This window comes from Mauremys reevesii, linkage group 8 (assembly GCF_016161935.1).
Source record: "Mauremys reevesii isolate NIE-2019 linkage group 8, ASM1616193v1, whole genome shotgun sequence".
NCBI classification, from domain to species: Eukaryota; Metazoa; Chordata; order Testudines; family Geoemydidae; genus Mauremys; species Mauremys reevesii.
The window spans coordinates 51,329,031-51,349,462 of record NC_052630.1 but is presented as its reverse complement, the minus strand read 5'-3'; the positions used below and the strand labels follow the sequence as shown (position 1 = coordinate 51,349,462).

The 20,432-nt window shown below is 44.8% G+C and overlaps 1 protein-coding gene and 1 long non-coding RNA gene across 17 annotated transcripts in view; one reads left to right on the top strand and one right to left on the bottom strand.

The window, feature by feature from the left end:
• Positions 1–387: 387 nt before the first annotated feature.
• On the top strand, positions 388–3,987 carry LOC120370778. Of its 2 annotated transcripts, XR_005583924.1 has the most exons (4): positions 388–512; positions 1,294–1,580; positions 1,718–1,803; positions 3,248–3,987. It is a non-coding gene; the product is annotated as an uncharacterized LOC120370778 (long non-coding RNA). The 2 variants fall into 2 exon arrangements; XR_005583923.1 differs by lacking the exon at positions 388–512 and having other exon boundaries at positions 746–1,580.
• Positions 3,988–9,819: 5,832 nt separating this feature from the next.
• RASAL2 (RAS protein activator like 2) overlaps positions 9,820–20,432 on the bottom strand; it is a 313,872-nt gene continuing 303,259 nt past the window's right edge. For 7 of the 15 annotated variants that reach the window (XM_039484239.1, XM_039484235.1, XM_039484236.1 and 4 more), the window contains 4 exons: positions 18,382–18,584; positions 17,721–17,808; positions 13,176–13,206; positions 9,820–11,134 (listed from right to left, as the gene is read on the bottom strand). In XM_039484239.1, the coding sequence (XP_039340173.1) occupies positions 10,992–11,134; positions 13,176–13,206; positions 17,721–17,808; positions 18,382–18,584 (465 nt within the window). In that variant the 3' untranslated portion in view covers positions 9,820–10,991. The remainder of the gene's footprint in view (positions 11,135–13,175; positions 13,207–17,720; positions 17,809–18,381; positions 18,585–20,432) is intronic. The other 8 variants (XM_039484238.1, XM_039484237.1, XM_039484229.1 and 5 more) reach the window with 5 other exon arrangements.

The following is a 20,432-nucleotide window of genomic DNA, read 5'->3' as shown; positions in this document are numbered from 1 at the left end:
GGCTGGGGCTGAGGATTAGGGTGCAGGGAGATGAGGGGTTTATGCTGTGTGTGGGGGCTCAGGGCTGGGGCAGAGGATTAAGGTGCGAGGGGATGAGGGTTCTGGCTGGGGCTGGGGGATGAAGGGTTCATGATGTGGGGGGGGCTCAGGGTTGGGGCTGAGGATTAGAGTACGGGGGGATGAGGGCTCTGGCTGGGGCTGAGGATTAGGGTGCAAGGAGATGAGGGGTTCATGCTTGTGGGGGGGCTCAGGGCTGGGGCAGAGGATTAAGGTGCGGGGGGATGAGGGCTCTGGCTGGGGCTGAGGGTTTGGAGCGTTGGAGAGGCTCAGGGCTAGGGCAGGGTAAGGGCAGCCTGCCTTGCCATTAGTGGAGGGCAGGCACTAGGACCCTGGGGCAGCAGACAGCCGTTCTGCTGGGAGCCAATTTCTGCCAGCGGAAGCAGGCAGGGGAGAGGCGCGCGCTGCTTTCTGTCAGGCAGGGACGCGGCGCGGCAGAGGGACACGCGGAGGGGGTGTGTGGCAGGCGGGGGCTGGGACCTGCTCCAGGCAGGGACGCGGCGCGGCAGAGGGACACGCGGAGGGGGTGTGTGGCAGGCGGGGGCTGGGACCTGCTCCAGGCAGGGACGCGGCGGGGGGGGAGGCCCGCGGGGGCCAGGGCCAGATCCAGGCAGGGCCGGGGGAGAGACCCAGCTCCAAATATTCCTGGAGCCCGGGCACCGCAGATGTATATAACCTGCCGCCCATGCACCCTGCTTACGTCCCCCCCCCCCACCTGCTTGAGGGCTGGGCTTATACTTGCTACATCTCTGCCTGACTGCAGGCCAGAGGCCTGGTTGTTTACTGCCCCACCCTGCGTGAGGGCCGGGCTTATAACTTGGTACTGCTCTGTCCTGACTGCTAGCCAGAGCCCAAACTGTTTGGGGCCCTTTCCTGCTTAAAGGCTGGGGCCCCTCGCATACTGCTAATTCCCCCTCTCTTTGTTTTGAGCATACTCTGGCAGATCAGACTGCGAAGAGGCAGGGCCTCCCTGAAAGGCGGATGCGGAGGGGCGGCCATGACTGCTTACAGGGGACATCTGCCATCTAGCTTCTCTTTGATACCTGTGGCTATTTCCCCAAGTGGCATCCTTTAACCTTGTCAGTGTGTGTACATAGCTGAGAAAAAAAAATTGTGTGGGATGCTGTCGCCCATTGTATAGTCTAATCTCATCTTATTAAGTTTTACATGCTGAGGGCATGTGCACTCTGTGTATAAGTTCTCTCCCCCTAAGATAACATACCCTCTTCCTTTCAGTCTCTGCTTGGAGTGGTAACTCTCATTCAGGGATAGCCAGTAAGTGGCACTAGCGGGGACAGTAGTGATGGAATTAACAATGGCATCGGAAGCAGCATTCAGCTCAGACCTGACAGTTTTGCACAGGCAGGGGCACTCACTTCATGCTCAGGCACCCATTCAAGCTTTTCTTAGTTCAACTGCCTTCCCCAACGTGTGTGTACTTCCGAGAAAACAGAAGCCCAACAATCTTGAGGAGATGGACTGCAGCCCTTCTGGAAGCATCATGCACCTCAACTCTTTAAGTAGTGAGTAGATTGCACAGGTGTGATACATGGTAACTTATTATTAGGGGACATTACCGTTGTACAATAGATGAGAAAAAGCAACATTTGCTTAGCACTGGACTACACCTCCATTCACGCGATGCTTTTCTCCTGTGTAGATACTGGGTACATGATTCTGAAAGTGGATTTTCTCTTACCTGCCCTGGGAGACCTTGAGAATATAAAACAGCAGCTCCTGAATGAGGTGAGATGCAGTCCTTCTCAAAGAGGGTCTCCCCTTAATAGCAGTTTGCAAACACAGAGTTTCTGGTGGGCTTCCGCGTGGTACCTGCTTGCAAACCGACCTAAGTTACACACAGGAAAAATGAGCTGGTGGGAGAGGGAAAGGGAATTGCGTACAAGTGTGAGCCAGAGCAGTCTGTTCATTGGGGCCTGAAATTTTGTTCCTGTTGGGCACACCTCATGGGTATGAGACATCCCTTTTCCCATGCAACTACAGCTGCTACTTACACATTATTCCCTCTGCAATCTAAAGCCTGGGCAACAGGAAGCAAAGAATGATGGAGGCTTTACCAGACAGCTCCATGATAATAGTGTTTCAATCCATATTCCTGTCCATTCCTCCTCACCTCCCTTCACTTCCAGTATCTCATTACTGGGATGTTCCTCTCCCACAAGGCCCCTTCTGTAACCATCAACACAAACTCTGGGTCTATAGTTGGCAGATATCAATGGTGGAACGATGTAGCGGTCATTGTTCTGTGGCTCCAGCCCTGCTAACTGCTGTGACAGAATTCTGGACTCAGATGGCAGCCCCCTCCCTGGTCAGACAAAGCTGCACTGCTCTGACACTGGGCTAAGTATTAAGGGGGATTTCCTGCAAGTAGTGGAAAGCTGGTTTGAGTCACAGAACCCGGTGTTCTGCTGCATCAGGATAGTTACAGGTTCCCACCAGACATGCCAAACCCATGGAAAAAAACCCAGAAATGAGGCTTGTTTTTGGCTTAAGTGGCTTGTGAGTTGCTTGTTGGCTAGTTTTTGGCTTGTTGCTTCTTCTTTGTTTTTGGATCAGCTCCCAGCAAGCAGGGGCAAGGAGGGGGGAGAGTCACATGCACAGCAGGCCCACAACCGTCCCAGACTGCTCACCAGGGGGATCTAGTCACACAGAGTGTTGGGGTTCTTAGGGACTGGCTTGTTTTGGCCTTGTTTTGAAATGGGATTAGCTTGATTTTTGGCTTATTGTGAAAGTTGGGGTGCTTATTTACCATGTGAAAACTGGCAACTGTGGTTCCCACTGATCTTATAAAGGACAGCAGAGAACTGATCCTTACTCTGGCTCCATGGAAACAAACCAAAGTATTCATTACTTGATACTGGAAGAACTGAGAGGGAAACATTTTGTGTCTACAGCCATGATATTCAATCTACACCACTGCAATGAAAAGCAGTAATTGAATACACCTTATAAGGATACAGGGATATTTAATGTGCATGGCTAGGAGAGAAGGTGAAGGACAGGAATGTACAGTGTTCTAGAGCCAGTGAGAATTCTCTTTTCAGGAGGATATTGCTTAAGTGTAAGCAAGCTTGTATCTCAGAGATTTAGAGAGCAGCAGCTTTTCTGTCAAGTAGAAACATGTGCCCTAGTATCAATATAACCATAAAACTGTTATTCTTACATTCTTCAGGTAGAAGAAATACTAAAGGGGAGTTTTCCCATAGGGTCATTCCAGCTGAAATGGGTCAGCTATGAACTGTGACGAGACCAGACCAAACCACCTAGCACTAACATGGAGTTCTCTGAAGATGGGAAAAATGCTCCTTTTGGACAGTGGAACCAGAATGTGTATGGGCAGATCATAGATAAAAAAGAAAGTTAACATTTTAGGCAGGGAAACAGGGATGTAGAATAAATGTAGGTAATTGCTGAAGAAAGGTGCAAGGAAATTAGATAGTCTCTTTTGTGGAGGACAAGGATGAGGGAATTCTCAACCACTGTATCACCAGAACATTATTTGTTTTGCCCCAGTGCCCAGAATCCCCACTCAGGATTAGGCCCCACCTTGTGTTGGGCAATGTAGAGGTATATTAAGGCAGGCTCAAGCCCAGAGAGCTTCCAGTCTAGATAAGGACAAGACACCATTTACAAGAGAGGTAAATGTAGAACAGAACAGAGATGGTAGCATCAAGGTGGTGACAAGAAATAGGAGAACAAAGTTGCATACATTCACTGCATGTATAGTTTGAAGGCTTCAAGGCCTTTAAAACCCTGTATATAAAAATTACAGTTTTAAAAAGAAACTTTTACCAAATCTATGCCCAAGACAAAGTTTTCCATGACACAAATCCAGAGTGGGAGGGATTTTCCACTTTTTATGTTCTCTTGTAATTCATATCTATGGAATGATAAATATAACATTACCAAGAAGCCACTATTCTGTGTGCATCTATGACTAAACATTCCCTTGAAGTGGCTGCAGCTCAAAGGATGTAGCTTTGTGTTAGGCTAGTGCAAGAGAACCTGCAAATTAGAAATTTACTACAAACAAGGGAAACTGAGGTTGCCTTCATGGTCCGCAATTATAGAAATGCACAAAGTGTCCAAAATAACTAATGCAAAGAAAATCGGATAGTTGGGAGTGTTTTCATTACTTCCGGTGTTATTAGTAACATAGATAAAGGATTTTTTTTTAAAGAGAATTTCTGTCCTACAGTGTCCCTTTAACTTTGAGAAAGGATAAAATTTAGAAAGATGGTTGGAGTGGATCTCCTGTTTCACCACACGGTGTCACCCTCTCCCTCTATACAGGTTTCAGAATGGTGGCCGTGTTAGTCTGTATCAGCAAAAAGAATGAGGAGTCCTTGTGGCACCTTAGAGACTAACACATTTATTTGGGCATAAGCTTTCATGCATCCGATGAAGTGGGGTTTAGCCCACAAAAGCTTATGCCCAAATAAATGTGTTAGTCTCTAAGGTGCCACAAGGACTCCTCGTTCTCTTCTCTCTATACGGTTTAGCTGGACTATTCCGTGTGGGCAAGAAGATTCAAAAACAGAGAATTACTGCATAGGGAAGGGGAGCTCAGCAAAGGGGACAAACTTTAGAACTGAGGCAAAGCACAGCACCAGAATTCCAAACCCAGATCAGTGAATAGAATTCTGGTTCCACGCATCTCTAAAGGAGAGCAGTGTGAGAGAGAAATGACAAACCATATGGTGCTTACCAGCAAGGTGCAATTTCAAAGCCCAATCTCTGATGCGCTCTTCAGCCACAGATCATCTCTGTTTCCTGCTCAATCCCCCCCCCCCCATTGCTTGCTTTCCCCCACTCTTACTCACTCGCTCATTTTCACCGGGCTGGGGCAAAGGGTTGGGGTATGGGGAGGGGGTGAGGGCTCCAGCACGGGGTGTGGGTTCTGGAATGGGGCCAGAAATAAGGGGTTCAGGGTACAGGAGGGGGCTCCGGGCTGGGGTAGGGGTTTGGTCTCTGGGGTCAGGCCAGGGATGAGGTGTTTGGGGTGCAGGAGGGGGCTGCGGGGTGGAGTCAAGGGGTTTGGAATGTGTGTGAGAGACTCTGGGCTGAGGCAGGAGGTTGGGGTGTGGGAGATGGTATGGGATCTGGGCTGGGAGTGCAGGCTCCACAGTGGGGCCAGAAATGAGGGGATCAGGGTGCAGGAGGGGGTTCTGGGCTGGGGCAGGAGTATGGAGTGCCATCTCCACGAGGGAGTTTGAGTGTGGGAGGCAGCTCAGGAGTGGGTCAGGGGGTCAGGGTGTAGATGCGGGATGGGGCCCAGGAGGGAGCTTGGGTGTGGGAGGGAGCTCAGGGCTGGGGCAGAGGGTTGAGGTGTGGGAGGGGGTGCGGGCTCCAAGCGGGGCTTACTGTGGGGGCTCCCCGGAAGCAGCAATATGTCCCTTGATTCTTAGGTGGAGGTGCAGCCAGGTGTCTCTGCGCGCTGCCTCCGCCCGCAGGTGCCACCCCTGCAGCTCCCATTGGCCACGATTCCTGCCTTAGCCCCGCCAATCAGACTTTTAATGGCTCGGTCAGCAGTGCTGACTGGAGCCACCAGGGTCCCTTTTTGACCAGGCATTCTGGTCGAAAACTGGATATCTGGTAACCCTACTTGGATAGCTCAAGGAGTTGCAATGCAAACTGTCCCAGATGTTGAGTTATACTGGTCCCTTGCAAATTTCCTCCCACTAGTTTTTTTTTTTTTTAAATAGCCCCAACACATATGTACGATCACCCAGCAGTGAGAGCAGTAGGATTTTAATCAATGCAGGCAGATTGAGTCCAAACTGTTTAAAGTTAAAGTTTATTTGTATTCTTTGTAGGAATATCAATAAAAGACCTCAAATGTATCTATATCTGTACATATATAAGAACCTTGGAAAAATTATTCACAGAACAAAAATAAATCTTCTTTAGAACAAACCCAGACAATGAAATGCAGAGATGGAGCTCAGAGACTGAACTGTCCAGTGCTACTAGCATAAAAATATGGTTTTGAAAACCAACTTTATTACTTTTTTTAAGGTGTAATTTGTTGAACTAAAAAATAAATTATTTAGAGCTATCATTGTAAAATAGTCCTGTGTAGTAACACTCTCATTAAGGCCCTTGAGATAGAAAATCTATTTTTGTACAGGTAGGATTCCTGGCAGGAGTGATTCACAATGACATTCTCTCTCTCATGGGAGCTAATTTAATGTAGGGAAGGAAGTGTCTAAAAGCATCAACCTACATTTAATCCTTTAAATCTATCACACGCACTGTTGGAGAATAGTGGTTGACCAGTTAATATCCTACTTGGTTAATGTTAATCAACAATATAAATATACATGTAATGGTTTAACATAGACATGAATTGTTCCCCAAGAGTGATGTAGACATTTTTACAGAACACATAAATAGGATTTGTACATACATCACATTGGTGACTCGGCAAATGAATATGGCTAACATACACTGCATACACAACTGTTAAATCACTGACCCATTGGTTAGTTAAAAGCTGGTGGTTTGAACTCGCATTAGAATATGAAATTAATGCAAAAGGTAAAAAAAATGCCAAAGCATTTGCAACAATGTAAAAGAAAAACATTTCTGGGATGGCCAAATATAGAGGTTATCCAACCACAGAACACAACCTATGTCCACTAGCTAGGAAATATGCACATCTCTCTCCACCCTACTCAGGGTTTTCTCATGATATGAGAGGGTTTCTAAGAGAGAATGTTTGAAATGTGCAGCTATATGCAGCTGTGTATGTATTTACATATATGAATACCCATTTCTATACACTGAAGAAAAAACAGTAGATGCTTAGTGACTAACTCCCACCCCTTTTCCTTCTTTAGGACCTGAATTCCCTGTGTTGCAAAGAACGGTCCTTTAGATTAGGCCACGTTTAGGCCATTCACTCACCCTTAGCATCTCCTCCTCTCCTGAGATATTTACTGCTTCTCTTGCAAGTGTGATTACTTTCATCCCTCATCAATGCAGCATATAGCATTCAGAATTTGACAAAGTGCCAGAGCACAACACATGCTATTGTGCTTAACTATACCACCACAAGCAGGTCAAGAGTTTTTATTTAAAATTCAGAAATCCAACTGGCTGGTATAGGAAAGGGTCTCTTAGTTAATTTGTCTTTGAGGGACCATCATAAAACAAGAGTCATGGATGTGGCCAACAAGCACCTAATCCCCGAGGTCACAGTTAGCCCCATCATACTGGGATACAAGTAGTGCTTCCACACTCTCTCTCTCTCTCTCAAGGAGCTGGGGCAAGAAATAGCACCACGAGCACACAGTCAATGGCTGGCCACAGAGATGTCTGTTGGCCTGAGGCCTGTGTGTCACTGTGATAACTGTTGAGAATGCAAAGGTATATTGTAAACTCCCTCTCTCACTCAGCATAGCTCAGATGAAGGGTGAGGAAATTAGATTTAGCGATAATCACAGACAGTGGAAAGCTACAGTTTTAGGTTGAGGCTTGGAGAATCAGTTGGCAAATAATGTTTAACCACAAACTGTGATGCTTAATAGAAACTGATTGCACCAGAGAGCTTGGGACAAGGAATCCTCGCCTTCCTTTTCCATTAGCAGCCCTGTCCCAATGCCTCTACAACACAGACACACTCATGGAGGCAGCCCAAAGTTGGGAACTTCATTCTATGATGCAAGGTACGACGCCATCAACTCTGGTGGTGCAATGGTCCTCAGTAGGCTATGTGTATTTGATGATGATTTGATATGATACGCATCGAAAGATGCTGTCCCTATTGAATTTCTCGGCAGAAGCCTGTGTGAACCTTACACAAAGGCAAGTGCACAATACATTCCCAAGAGCCTTCACCATCTAATCACACATCTCAAATAGTGACTGTTTGTGGATTACCATAAGGCTAGAGTGGGCTCTGGTCAGCTCCATCTCCCTCAGTAGCGTTAGCCTAGCACCACTAGAATGACATTTCGACTAGAGTCTGTATGTCCTTGTAAACCTTCTTCTAGCCCCCCACAAAATAATGCATAGACAAAGCATTCAATTGCTCCTTAATCTTGAACTTCAGAGAAAAAACCCACCCACACCACATGCTTTATATACTATATGATTAAAGTATACACCCATCTACAAGGCTGCTTTTGGGAAAAAGATTTTGCATAGCACAGCTGGGTGAATATAATCTAGGGTAATTATATAGTGAACTTCACTGAATTTGGGTGCAGCTATATAACACAGGGGGAGACGTGTGGTAGCTGCTTGCAAGCCACACAAAAATGCTGAGCTAAAGGGGGTTTCACGGGACAACAGCTTCTCGCAAAAATGAGAGCGCTACTCACAACAGACAAATGGATCCACAGCTGTTACTATGACTGCAGCCTTGGTACATGGTTAGGAGGAGAGGGTGAAAGGCACAGCTCCCAAGGGCGAAAATAGCAGGGGTCACAATGACCCAGAGTTGGAAAACATCGTTTGGAAAGTTTAAAAAAAAAAATCACTACTGTGCAGATCCAGTACATGGCCCGATTAGCACAGAAGCCTCCACAAACTTGTCAGTGCTGCTTCAAGAACATTAAGCAGGACCTCTCCTTGCTCTTTAGTACCTATCATGTTTGAGAAGTAGGCGGAGGAAGCAGCTTTGAGCTGAAAGAACATTAAAAATAAATTCTTACTCACTTCAGGTAAGTTTTCTACCTCTCAATGGAAGTAACTACCAAGGTCTTACTAAGAGAGATTCATACACTTTTACTTTATATGTCTTACAGTACAGGAGATATGGTCTCTCTGTTTTTGTGCATAGTTATATATGTACATATATGTGTGGGTATGTTTAATGGAAGTAACTTAACTCGCACTGTTAACATATTGCGCTTTACAACAAAGAAATAGAATTGGCCTAAAGAGTTAGGCTAATTCATTTCTAAACAGCAAACAAACTTGGACAAACGACTCTGAATTAAGGTAATTGTCAACATTGCCAACCCCGAGCAGTCAGAGAATTCAAATCAGGCCCCCAAAAGTCATGAGATTGGCTTAGAAATCCCAAGATTTTTAAAATAGTAAGTTTTCATAGATTCATAGTGCTTAAGGCCAGAACAGACCATCAGATCACTTAGTCAGGCCTCCTGCATAACACAGGCCCTCAAATTTCACCCAGTTTCCTGGATTGAGCCCAATAACTGGTGTCTGACTAACACAAATCTTCCAAAGTGGTATCCAATCTTGATTTAAAGACATGAAGAGATGGACAATCCACCACTTCCCTTGGTAGCTTGTTCCAATAGTTCATCACCCTCACTGTTGGAAATTTGTACCTAATTTCTAATTTGAATTTGTCTAGTTTGGGGTCCTTTTTACTTACTTTGTGTTGAGTTTTTAGGATTCACACGTTCATGGTTTTCTCTGCAATAATGAGCTAAAAACGTACCTTTTCACAAACTGAAAGTGGAGATTCTCACAATCATTTGACTCCAGAAGCTGGGGCTTTAAAAAAAAACAACACACTAAGTATTCCAAGATCTCTAGTAAAACCATGAGAGTTGGCAATACTGTGTAATTCCTGTTAATCTAATGTGGCATGTGATATTACAGAATCTTCCTTCCCACAAGGTCATTTTTAATTTCAGGATGAGTGTTCATGTACATCCTGCAAAAGTTTACTTCTGTGGGAAGCAAGTGCAACATTACGGGGGACATTGAGGTTCAGCTGTAAACTCACCTAGGCAAAAAGCTGGATATGTACAGAACACAAAAACATTAACAGAAAGGCAAATTTAATTTGGGTGGGGTGGAGATGTTAAAAAATCATGCGTAGTCTGGAGAAAGCATCTCTGGATTTTGTGATATCTGATAACCCAATGGGTGAAACGGTGAAAGTGAAACTGAACAAGACAAAGTTAAAAATAAACAAAGTAGGCAAGTTTTATTTTACGTTCACTGATCTATTGCACGGAGCCTGGATGCCCTTTGGTTAGCCCTTTCCTTAGGGTACTAAGCTGATTATTTCCAATGGAGAGTGGAGCCCAGATTTGGATAGCTATTGCATTGAGACAATGGACTGTGTGCACACTGGGAATTGGACTGAAGGTCAAAAAAACACAGGTATTTACAGTTCCGTAAACTCTAAAAAGGAAAAATCAAACCTTACTATAACTGGGGTAAAAATATCCCACCTTTAAAACTGCAAATTCCCTTTGTCTGTTAGGTGAAAAGCCTGGCTTTGGGCAGACCACAAGGAGATGAGCTTACTGCTCCAAAGAGTTCCTACCCAGTATGCTCAGAGAGACTGGAATAGCCTTTTGCCTATATTCCAGCAATAGCAGATACAGAAGCCTGTGCGAAGATTGGATGTGGAGTTCGTTTTCAGTTAAAGAACTGGGGAAGAGGAGGTTAAAATTGGCAGACGAGTCGCTTTTATAATTCATTTAACTAATATTTCACTTCACTCCATGTGCTTGTATCAATCACCCTGATATGTGCAGCTTCTAAGTAACCAACTGCTTCTGTCTCTCTCGCTCACGCCCTCACCCACACCGGACATGTGCACACACACTCTTCTCTCTCCCTCTTCAAGGACCTGCAGTGCTTTGAACAAGAGGAAAAAATAATAATAAAAATAGCAATAATTAAAAAAAAATCTACATGGTTGACTTCCTTTTGGTATATTACAGTGGCATTTTCTGTACATGGCCCACAACAGGTTCCCTATATATATATATATATACACACAGCAATATGGAGGGCCCTTGCCCTTATTATCCTGGTCTGAATGGTGGGCTCTATTGCCCAACTCCAGAGTTTTTCTTTTAGCAGCATTCTGTAAACCTGTAAGGAGTCTGTGTTTGGCTTTCTTGAGTCTGCTTCCTTCTGCCCTGCCCCGGGAAGATGGCCAGCAGCATCTAACCTGTTAGCAGCTGCTGTTTTTGAATTCACCATTCTCCGTGATGGAAAGCTTGGTGGGGTTGGTGGGGGAGATGCCATTGCGGACCTGCATGCTGTAGCGCTCCTTCACCTGTGTCAGAGCACTCATCAGCCGAGTGTTGGCTGAGTCCAGAGACACGATCCGCTTCTCCTGAAACACAGACACACAATAAATCAAAGCCACTCCACCCAGTACAGCACTGCCTTAAACCCTTTCTTTGCCAGGAACTTCCATTGCCTGCGCTGTGATCAAGTCTTCAGATGCTTTCTAGGCAGATACATCCTTACCAGCTTTCCCTGTGGAATGGGGATGTCTCTGCCTCTTTCTGTTTTTTGGAGGTACGATGGCCCCAGTTTGCCATAGGCTCTGCACACCCCAGTTTGGTCTCCCCGGTTTCTTTACATGATGGAAGCTGCCAATAAGTCATTGCTATACTTAGTTAACTAATCCAGCCATGGGGGTTACGTATTTCAGGTTTTTGACCCTACGGCCCTTTCGCAAGGCAGATGAAGGTGCAAAAGCCTTCCTGGATTTAGAATTTTTTCTCTTATTGGAAAATTTGGAAAACAGAAACAGGCAGCAGCAAAACAAAGGGTGGGAGGTTTCATTTTGCAAAGAAAAGTGCAGGTGGTATGTAAGGGTCATTGTCTCTAAAGACTGCATGGAGAGCGCGTAGTATAAACCCACAGTATGTTTGAAATTAAAACAGCAGATAATGGCAGCCTGCAGTCACCAGCAACGGTGAGGGTGCAACAGCAACACAGGAGAAAAGCAGCCAAAAGCTAAAACTAAGGGGTTATTTGGTGGGGGCGGGGAGGGGTAAGAGGGAAGTGTGGGTGGAGGGGGAGATGGCATCAACAAACACAACAAACAAACAAAACACACTGTTCCTAGACCCATTCCAGCTCGGAGTTGCTCCAGGACTCTACAAAATCAAAGGTTCTCTCGTTCTGGTTTTAATTCTTCTGGCACAGAAAGTGCTAGCCTCCACTTCAAGCAATAAAGTATTTAGAAGCTAAAGGGTAGTGGAATGCACTAAATACATAAAAAAATAAATCAACTGTGCTATCTGAGGTGGGACACTGAGAAGGGGAATTCAAATCAAGGAGACTGATGTACAAGGAAGCTTGCGATTTTTGTCTTGCTTTTAAAAAAATGCAACCACACAAAGCAGCAATGGACACTGCAGCAGGTAAACATGCTCTCCGTGCTACCAGCCAATTGACTTATTTTATATTCTTATTTTTTAAAAAGCTGCATGCAGTCTCTGCCCAGTCCAGCCCCAGCCCATTGAGAAACAAAGGGAAGGAAAAATGATATACGGAAGGCACAACATTAACGGATAATTCAGACATGTTGCTCAGGAGACGTAAGTTTTACAACAGCCCCATGAGGTTCACATCCCAGCATGTCAGCTGTATGGTACATGTGCAATCAGGGAGAATGTTTGTTCTTCCCAAAGGGTTTCCCCAAGTGAATAAAGGTGGGGGACCAAAAACAAAACAGAGTTTAGGTGCTGCTTGTTTGACTGCCCTTTGCAGATGGAGTTGTGTGTATATAACAGAGTTGATGTAGGTAACAGGGTCAGTAAAGATCAATAGCAAGATCAGGCCATGACCACTCACTGTCCTACTATTTCACTGTTCCTGGTCCAGAAAGGGGAAAAAAGAAGGGGCAAGATCTGAGAGGTAAAGCATCAGCCTTCCCTCCCACACCAGAGTGAGCAGATAGGTTTAAAGGAAGAAAGAAAAATACCTGACTTAGCAGAGATCTGTTTCCTCTGCAAGTTGAAGTCCCTCCCTCCCCCGACTCAATCTTCATTTTCAAAAGAGAACTTTCTATTAAAAAAATGTGACCTTACAAAGAATTAAAAATGGAAGGCTGGGGTGTTTTCTGGCACTGATTGAGCATGCTCAGTACATGAGGTAATTGCAAACTCAGACCAAACGTGGATAGAACAACTGAAAAGCTTTAACCAGAATGTTAATCTTGAAGGCATGAGCTTGGTGAGCAAAAGGAGATGCACCCTGCTGATACTGCCTCACTCAAAGGAAAATGCAATCTAACCAAACACGTTCCTAATGCACATGAATTAGGTGCAGGGAGTGGTAGGAGCTGGAATGTGTAGGAGGTCAGTGCACCAGGCCAGGGCTGGGTACTGCTCAGCTAGAGAACTGATGGGTTTACTTGCCTGTTTGAATTATCTCATCCCCATTTATGACCTGTAATTTAACACAGTGGAGATGTCACTTGCAATAGCAATTGGGCTATTTCATAGAATCATAGAATCACAGGGTTAGAAGGGACCGCAAGGGTCATCTAGTCTAACCCCCTGCCAAGATGCAGGATTTGTTGTGTCACTTTGCAGCTCTGCTATTCTCTGGGGAGGTTACCATCACCCAGACCTCTCTTCTCAATCTGGGAAGCACAGAGAGGACCTCTGGATTCACAACACCTACAAACATTGTGCAGTAAAGTTGCGAGTAATATATATAGTCAGTTTAACAATAAGACTGTTGTGCATAGCTTAATAATGGATGCCACACCCTGAACACAAGACAAGAGACAATTCCTGCGAAGCATTCTGTGGTGAAGAAAGAGACAAGAAGCCAACGTCCTTCACTGCTATGTCCTAGCATCCATTTTCATCTTTAAAATGAGAAACCAGGATCCAGTTCTGTTCCAAGTATCTCTAAAGAGAATGAGCTCCCTACCTCTCTATCCTGGTGTCTTAAACCCCACTGGCCAACCAATCATGGTCTGAGAACAATCTTCCTTCTAAGTGTACTTTGAAGCAGATCAATTAACAGTAAAAGATATCTGGTTCTTCAGACAGTTGTGTCCTCTGCAACCAGGTGTTGAGTTCCCTGCCAACATCCCTTTTCTGCTGGAGGACCCACAAAAGGCCTTGCATCATGGCCATGGAACTCTATCCAATTGCAGACTGGACTACTGGTATTGTGTTTCTATGGGTTCACTGATGCACTTGCCTTTCCAAACCCGATTTGGGCTTTTTTCTGGGCACTCCCCCACAGCTTTTGTTGGTTTGGTGCGTGAGAGGCGAGGTCCAGAAATCAACCCAAAGTTTCCCATATGGAGGGGGTGAGGGCACTGGGCTGGGAGAAAGAAATTAGATTAAAAGGGAAAACTTCTCTCTCCATTTTAAAAAGGTTACTTTTCCTAGCCGTTGAAACATCAGAGTTACTGTATGGGATGTGTACAGAACTCTGTCTCACATGGCTGATCCCTTCAAGCAATTTGCACTGCCGGTGATCATGACACAAACATCTAGCTGTCATGTCGGGGCATTGCACCCCTTCAGCATGGAGGGGTTAACCAACAACCCTCCCTTCTGCATACTGACACTGAGGGACCAGACTTCTCTGGCATGCAACATCCCCATCGTGTTGCTCCTGGAACAGTCACAGTATCGCACAGAGGAGGAGAGGCTATTGGCATAGACTGGTAAAAAAAAAAAAAAAGGGGAGGGAAAGTTCCTCTCTGCTCAAACATGATCATTCTAGGCTGATTATTGGCTGCATGATCCCCGCCCATCAATTTCTCTGTATCTATTACAGTGCTCCTCCATGCCCCCATCTCAGCGCTCGCACTCCCCCAATGCAGCTGGCCAACCCCTGAAAGCAAGTTCACCGTCCAGATGGGATTCACCATTGTGACATTATTGACATGAACTGTGACCATATAGATCATTGTTGCAATCAGGGTCCTATGGTTACACCAGGTATTGTACAGAGGAGGTCAAGTGGGGTGTCTATGGAAAGGTTGTAGTTCGCTGGTTATGATTATGCTCTCTGTATGTGTATCATTTTTGTATTTGAAGTTATAAATATTGGCTATGTACTTGTATCTCAATGTGTTTGCTTCTAAGTAGCCTCAGTGAAGCATCTGATCAGCTGCTTGAGAAAGGACTATTCTCAGTAAGTGCCCAATCAAGAAACACTTAACTGACAATGGACTCTGGGAGACGCCAATCCACATCTGAGCTTTCCTGGGAACATTCAAACTAACATGTAAACAACGGCGGTGGCCTGCAAAAAGCTGAATCATTCATGGACATGTGACTAGCCCAGGTGGCTACAAACTCCATCTTGTTGCTGTGACTTTGCACAGGAGAACAAAGGGGTTTCCACCCACAAGAGAAAGAATATAAAAGGCCCTGGGAACCCCCCCCCCCCTGATTTTATCTTCAGCTGGCTCAAGAGATGGCCTCTCCACGCCAAAGAGATGCCTGAAAGATACTGGAACAAAGGACAGTAACTACAGGGGTGTGAGTGATTGCTGGACCCAGACTAAGAAGGAGTCTAGTCTGTGAAAGAAGCTTATTGGAACATCAATGAGAGTGAGTTTTACCTGTATTCAGTTTCTTAATGTATTGGGCTTCGACTTGCGTGTTTTATTTTATTTTGCTTGGTAACTTACTTTGTTCTGTCTATTACTTAGAACCACTTAAATCCTACTTTTTATACTTAATAAAATCACTTTTGTTCATTATTGAACCCAGAGTAAGTAATTAGTAACTGGGGGAGCAAACAGCTGTGCATATCTCTATCAGTGTTATAGAGGGCAGACAATTTATGAGTTTACCATGTATAAGCTTTATACAGAGTAAAACTGATTTTTTGGGGGGTTTGGATCCCATTGGGAGCTGGGTGTCTGCGTACTAAAGACAGGAGCACTTGCTAAGCCGTTTTCAGTTAACTCTGCGGCTTTGAGGGTGTGGGTCAGACCCTGGGTCTGTGTTGGAGCAGACTGGTGTGTCTGGCTCAACTAGGCAGGGTTCTAGAGGCCCAAACTGGCAGAGAAAACGGGCTCAGAAGTAGTCTCAGCACTTCGGGTGACAATCCCAAGGGGGGTTCTGTGATCAAACCCGTCACAATCATTGTCTTCAAGGCCCACCTATAGAAAGCCTTTTATACCCCTCTGTATGCCACTGATCACATCCCTTTACTTTAGGTTGGAGACAGCAGATGAATGGCCCACTCAGAGGAGGATGTTAGACAGTTGGCGTGGGCATGGTCAGAGAAGAGGTATCCACCTTCCTCCCCGAAGTCTAATAGGTTGTTTCTTTTTGGACATGCCTGAGCTCCATCAGTTTGGGACAATGAGACCCTGAGACTGTACCATTTAAGTATGAAAATTGGCTTGTTTCATTCATGTCCCCTCCCCACCATCAGCTTACCTCAAAAGCAACACCAATCCATCTGCATGAAGAAAGGGTCTGCTATTCTGCTTTCTTCACAGGAGTCAGAAATGAAATATAAGCCCCCTATATTCAGTTCTCTCATCGTAGGTTTTGAGTGTAAGTGAACACAGAAAGCCTTTCATTCTCCTGTTCACTTAAGTTATATCACAAGAGGATGACCTATTCTGGCATCCTCAGTTAGAACATCCTGCAGGGTGGATGGGAAGCAGGTATGGTGTAATTCCAGCAGGATTATATTCTTAGCCTAGAAGTCTAAATATTTTTGAGCTGAACATAATGCAAGGGTCAAGATACCGTACTCAAGTGATTTTGTTCATATTAGACGGCATAGGTCCAAATCCTCTAGTTTTCAAGTCTAGCATCACTGAAGGAGTAGCTACAGGAAAATGTGCTGGGGGACAGCACACACAAGTGTTCCTCCTCAGAGGCTAAAACTTTCCCGGATTCCAAAATAGATCCTCCTGAAGAATACGTTTTTGCTATCACAAAGTCTTTGAGATCTCTTTCCATTGTATATTTTCCCTAGTGACACATTCAGAGCTCATACGTTTCACAGGTCTCATTACTGTTGGCTATCCATAATGGAAACAAATGGCTAACACATATCCTTTCCTGCTTGCTCACACTTCTGCTCTAATATACCAATAGCATCTTTGGCTAGATTAATATATAACCCCACTTATGTCGAGGGAGAGAAATTCCAAGTGCAGCTCAGTGGTTCTGGCACTTCCCGCCTGCATGGTGAGATGACTTTCTGAAACCACCTGGGATACTGTTGTTGTTACATGCATCTTTGGAAAAGTTAAATATTTTAAAATTGTAACTAGGAAGTGACACTAATAATTAAAAAGCACAAAAGCAGGAGAGATTCCTACACTCTTGAGCATGAGAGGCACTTGACAAACAGTCTCACAAGCATAATGCAGCAGGCAGAGATCAAACTGGTTGTATATATTGTTTATCAGCTTCGTTTCTATCGGGGTGAGCATTGATAAAGAAGGTAAGCCAAACAGATTTGAAGCAATACTTCCAAACACTGGAAGAGCAGAACTGCATTATTTACACCTACGTGCCTCATCCACTAGGTTCCCTTTCCCACAGCTAACCTGTATCAGCCAAGGCAAGCACTGGAGATTCATGCCACAGTAAGCATTATTCCAAGACTGACGACAGTCAGCCAGCTGATGTCAAACACAACACTCCAGCAGAATATTGTGCAGTGCTACACAGCAAGTGCTCACTTCTTTCTTAGAGGCTTCAGTAAACCCCATAATGCACTGCATCACACTGGTGTTAAATGCTGTAGTCTTTGTTGAGTGAAAGCAGAATTCTCTCCATGAAGGAGGCAAGTAGTATGTTCAATGCCATGGACTGATGCTGGTTTGGGAGTGAGACAATAATGCTGAGAGCTATCTAATAGATTTTGACATGGCAGCTGCATGGGACACAAGGATGGGGCCTATGGTTTCTGTACAAGAAATGCTTTGTTCTTGGAGATCCAAAACTCCTTACCTGTGCATCAATAATTTTCTGCTTTGCATCAATGACTGCTTGCATCTCAGCATGATCCTTCTTCAGCTCCTCTTCGACCGCCATTAGCCTGGGACATTGAAAGGGATCAGGAAATCTTAATGCAATTCTAGAGTGTTTCAGACAAAGCTGTAGCTCAAACAAGTCAGCCCAACAATTGGCTCTCTTCCTTTTAAGAGGAATATTCTGCAGTCGATTTGCCCCTCTGTCAACTTCAATTGGCTAAACTCAATCCTTACACAGAGAACAATGCCAAAATTCAACAGCTCTGAACAGTGTCAGGACCACTGATTCCAGTGTTTGGAGCCCACACTTCAAGAGGCGCTCCTTCCCTCTTTCAAAGAAGTGTGGTCTACCTAATGAGTAGAGAGAGCAGAGACTTGAGAGTTAAGGTCTTGGATCCTTTCCTCGGCTCTGCGTGCAAGTCACTTAACTTCTGTGTCTCAGTTTCTCCATCTGTAAAATGGGGATGAGACCACTTCCAAAGTGTTGTGGGGTTTAACTGAGGACAAGAGCTGCCTGCCTGCAAAATATCATGCTCTTCTTGTCACAAAGTAATAAGTTAATCAACTGGGTTTCTTCAGTCTCTACAGAGTTTCCATGCTTTCCAACAAAGCTTTTCAAAAAGGCACTCTCCTCTCACCTGCTAATGATGCTTTTCATCTGACTGTCCTTCTCCTCCTGCTGCCTGCGCAGTCGTTCCTCACTATCTTCCAGCCTCGTCTTGTATTCCATCAGCAGCTTCTGCATTTGCTGCTCCTGCACCAGAAGGCGCTGCTCATACTCCTCCAATCGACGGCTTGACACTTTCAGACGGTCCTTCAGCTTTGCTATCTCTTGCTCGTACTGCAGGCAGGAGTGGAAGGGACAGAATCAGAAACAAAAGGGCTAGTTAGATAGAGAAGTTCGGATATTTTTGGCGAGGTGTGCATTTTTCTCTTTAACAACACAGAAAATGAAGGAAATGACAGGAAGGGCTAGAACCAGTCACTATGACAACTATGGACTAGCATAACGTAAGATCCTACCCATATAACTCGAACATTTTCTAATATTGCCCTACATCACCCCCGCTACGCCACATAGCCTGCCGCTCTGCCTCAGTCCTGACTGTACAGCCCCTAGTTACTCCGAATAAGCTCTCTAAGAGGTGCTAATAGTGCCTATCTGTACAGTGGTTTTCTGATGTGAACAAACTTCCACTATGGATTAGGCTAGGATCCAAACAACTCATTTTCCGTTAAGACCTAATCAAGGTTTGAAGTCAGATGTCCAGATGCCTTGCACATTAACACACTATACGACAGAGCCTTTGCGGCATTTACTTTGCTGAAGTTCCATTCTCTCTCCTGACTGCTCCCTCCGGTAATTCCCCCTCCAACAACGGAATTGACCTCCATACATTTCACTCTCCCTTTATAGGTCCTTCATTATTCCTAAAACTCTACTTTATTTTTGCCCCCAAACCAAGAAATTTATCTAGGCACTTGTATGGCCCCTGTCACTGTGGCACCTGTATGCTTGCATACCTATTTGGAAAATAATGCATATTGTTGCTATAAATAGGCATGACAATTATACGCCCGGGAACACACTACACCACTGACACGTCAGGAGACCCACATTTCTTCCAATCATATTTGAAAATTACAGATGTGAAAAAAGGGTGGACATCTGTACACAACACCAAACTCTTACACAATCTGATCAGGTGAAGCCCAAGACAGGAAGAACATGAAGGCTATTGTTGGTCTAGTTGCATAATATGTGCACACATTAACTCTCGCTCTGGCAAATAACCAGACTTATTTTCATGACCCCTAAAATTCGCACAAACATTAGAACACAGAGCTGGTAGAATATCCTAATACCAGCATTACTTTAAATAACAGAAAATGAGACTAACAGCATCTAATATATTTAAATGACATGATTTATACAAGAATGGCCATACTGGGTCAGACCAAAGGTCCATCTAGCCCAGTATCCTGTCTTCTGACAGCGGCCAATATCAGGGGCCCCAGAGGGAGTGACCAGAACAGGTAATCATCAAGTGATCCATCCCCTGTCACCCATTCCCAGCTTCTGGCAAAACAGAGACTAGGGACCCCATCCCTGCCCACCCTGGTTCATAGCCATCGATGGACCTATTCTCCATGAACGAATCTAGTTCTTTTTTGAACGCTGTTATAGTCTTGGCCTTCACAACATCCTCTGGCAGGTTGACTGTGTGTTGTGTGACAAAATACTTCCTTTTGTTTGTTTTAAACCTGCTGCCTATTAATTTCATTTGGTGACCCCGAGTTCTTGTGTTATGAGGAGTAAATAACACTTCCTTATTTACTTTCTCCACACCAGTCATGATTTTATAGACCTCAATCATATATCCCCCTTAGTTGTTTCTTTTCCAAGCTGAAAGGTCCCAGTCTTATTAATTGCTCCTCATATGGAAGCTGTTCCATACCACTAATCATTTTTGTTGCCCTTTTCTGAACCTTTTCCAATTCCAATATATCTTTTTTGAGATGGGGCGACCACATTTGCATGCAGTATTCAAGATGTGGGCGTACCATGGATTTAAATAGAGGCAATATGATATTTTCAGTCTTAAAATATGATGGAGGTAAACAGCAAGGTGTATTTACAAGGCTCTGCCGATGCCTATGCTCTTTTAGTCTATAGATGTGTTTGACA